At 47.7% G+C, this 698-nt stretch overlaps 1 protein-coding gene across 1 annotated transcript; it reads left to right on the forward strand.

The window, feature by feature from the left end:
- Positions 1-119: 119 nt before the first annotated feature.
- DACRYDRAFT_54416 (uncharacterized protein) lies at positions 120-482 on the forward strand (the record flags this gene model as incomplete). Its single annotated transcript, XM_040775252.1, has 1 exon — positions 120-482. A coding segment is annotated over one exon (363 nt), but the record flags the coding sequence as incomplete, so codon positions are not given.
- Between the last annotated feature and the right edge of the window lie 216 nt (positions 483-698).

Below are 698 nucleotides of genomic sequence, written 5' to 3' on the forward strand. Positions count from 1 at the left end.
ATCCTTCCAGCAGGTTCCAGCACATGCCAAGGTATACCAGCTACTTCCATGTCATAAAGGCTTAGTCATGTCTCTTGACCAAGCAATGAGCTGGTGCCCTGACACCTGAATGGCATCCTCTAAAATTGGAAATGGTGATGGCCCTTGCCTTGTTTCTTTTCTATAATGTCATTTGTCACTGGGGCAATATTACGGAGATTGTCACCAACAATGGATCAGCCTGGGTAGCTGCAGTCAAGGAGCTGGAAAGATGCTTTGGCATCCAGCACATCCAAATTTTGCCATACAACTCTCACACAAATGGGGTGGTGGAATCTAAACACTTTACCATCTGCCAGGCAATTTTGAGAGCATGTGGAGATAATATCAGGCAATGGCCCAACAAAGTGCCAACCACATTCTGGGCTGAGCAAATTTTGGTCCAGCACAGTACTGGCCTCTCCTGTCAGGGCACCAGCTCATTGCTTGGTCAAGAGACATGACTAAGCCTTTATGACATGGAAGTAGCTGGTATACCTTGGCATGTGCTGGAACCTGCTGGAAGGATTGGATGGTCAGGTGACCTGCTGTGCATGGCTGTGCATGACCTCATATGACCTCATCCTTGGTCATATGACCTGATCACCTGACTAGGCTGAGTAAGCAAGATGTTCTAGCAGGTTCCACCACAGAGGTATAAATATAGGGCCTACTCTGCC

The sequence above is a fragment of the Dacryopinax primogenitus genome (assembly GCF_000292625.1).
Source record: "Dacryopinax primogenitus strain DJM-731 SS1 chromosome Unknown DACRYscaffold_13, whole genome shotgun sequence".
Classification (NCBI taxonomy): domain Eukaryota; kingdom Fungi; phylum Basidiomycota; class Dacrymycetes; order Dacrymycetales; family Dacrymycetaceae; genus Dacryopinax; species Dacryopinax primogenitus.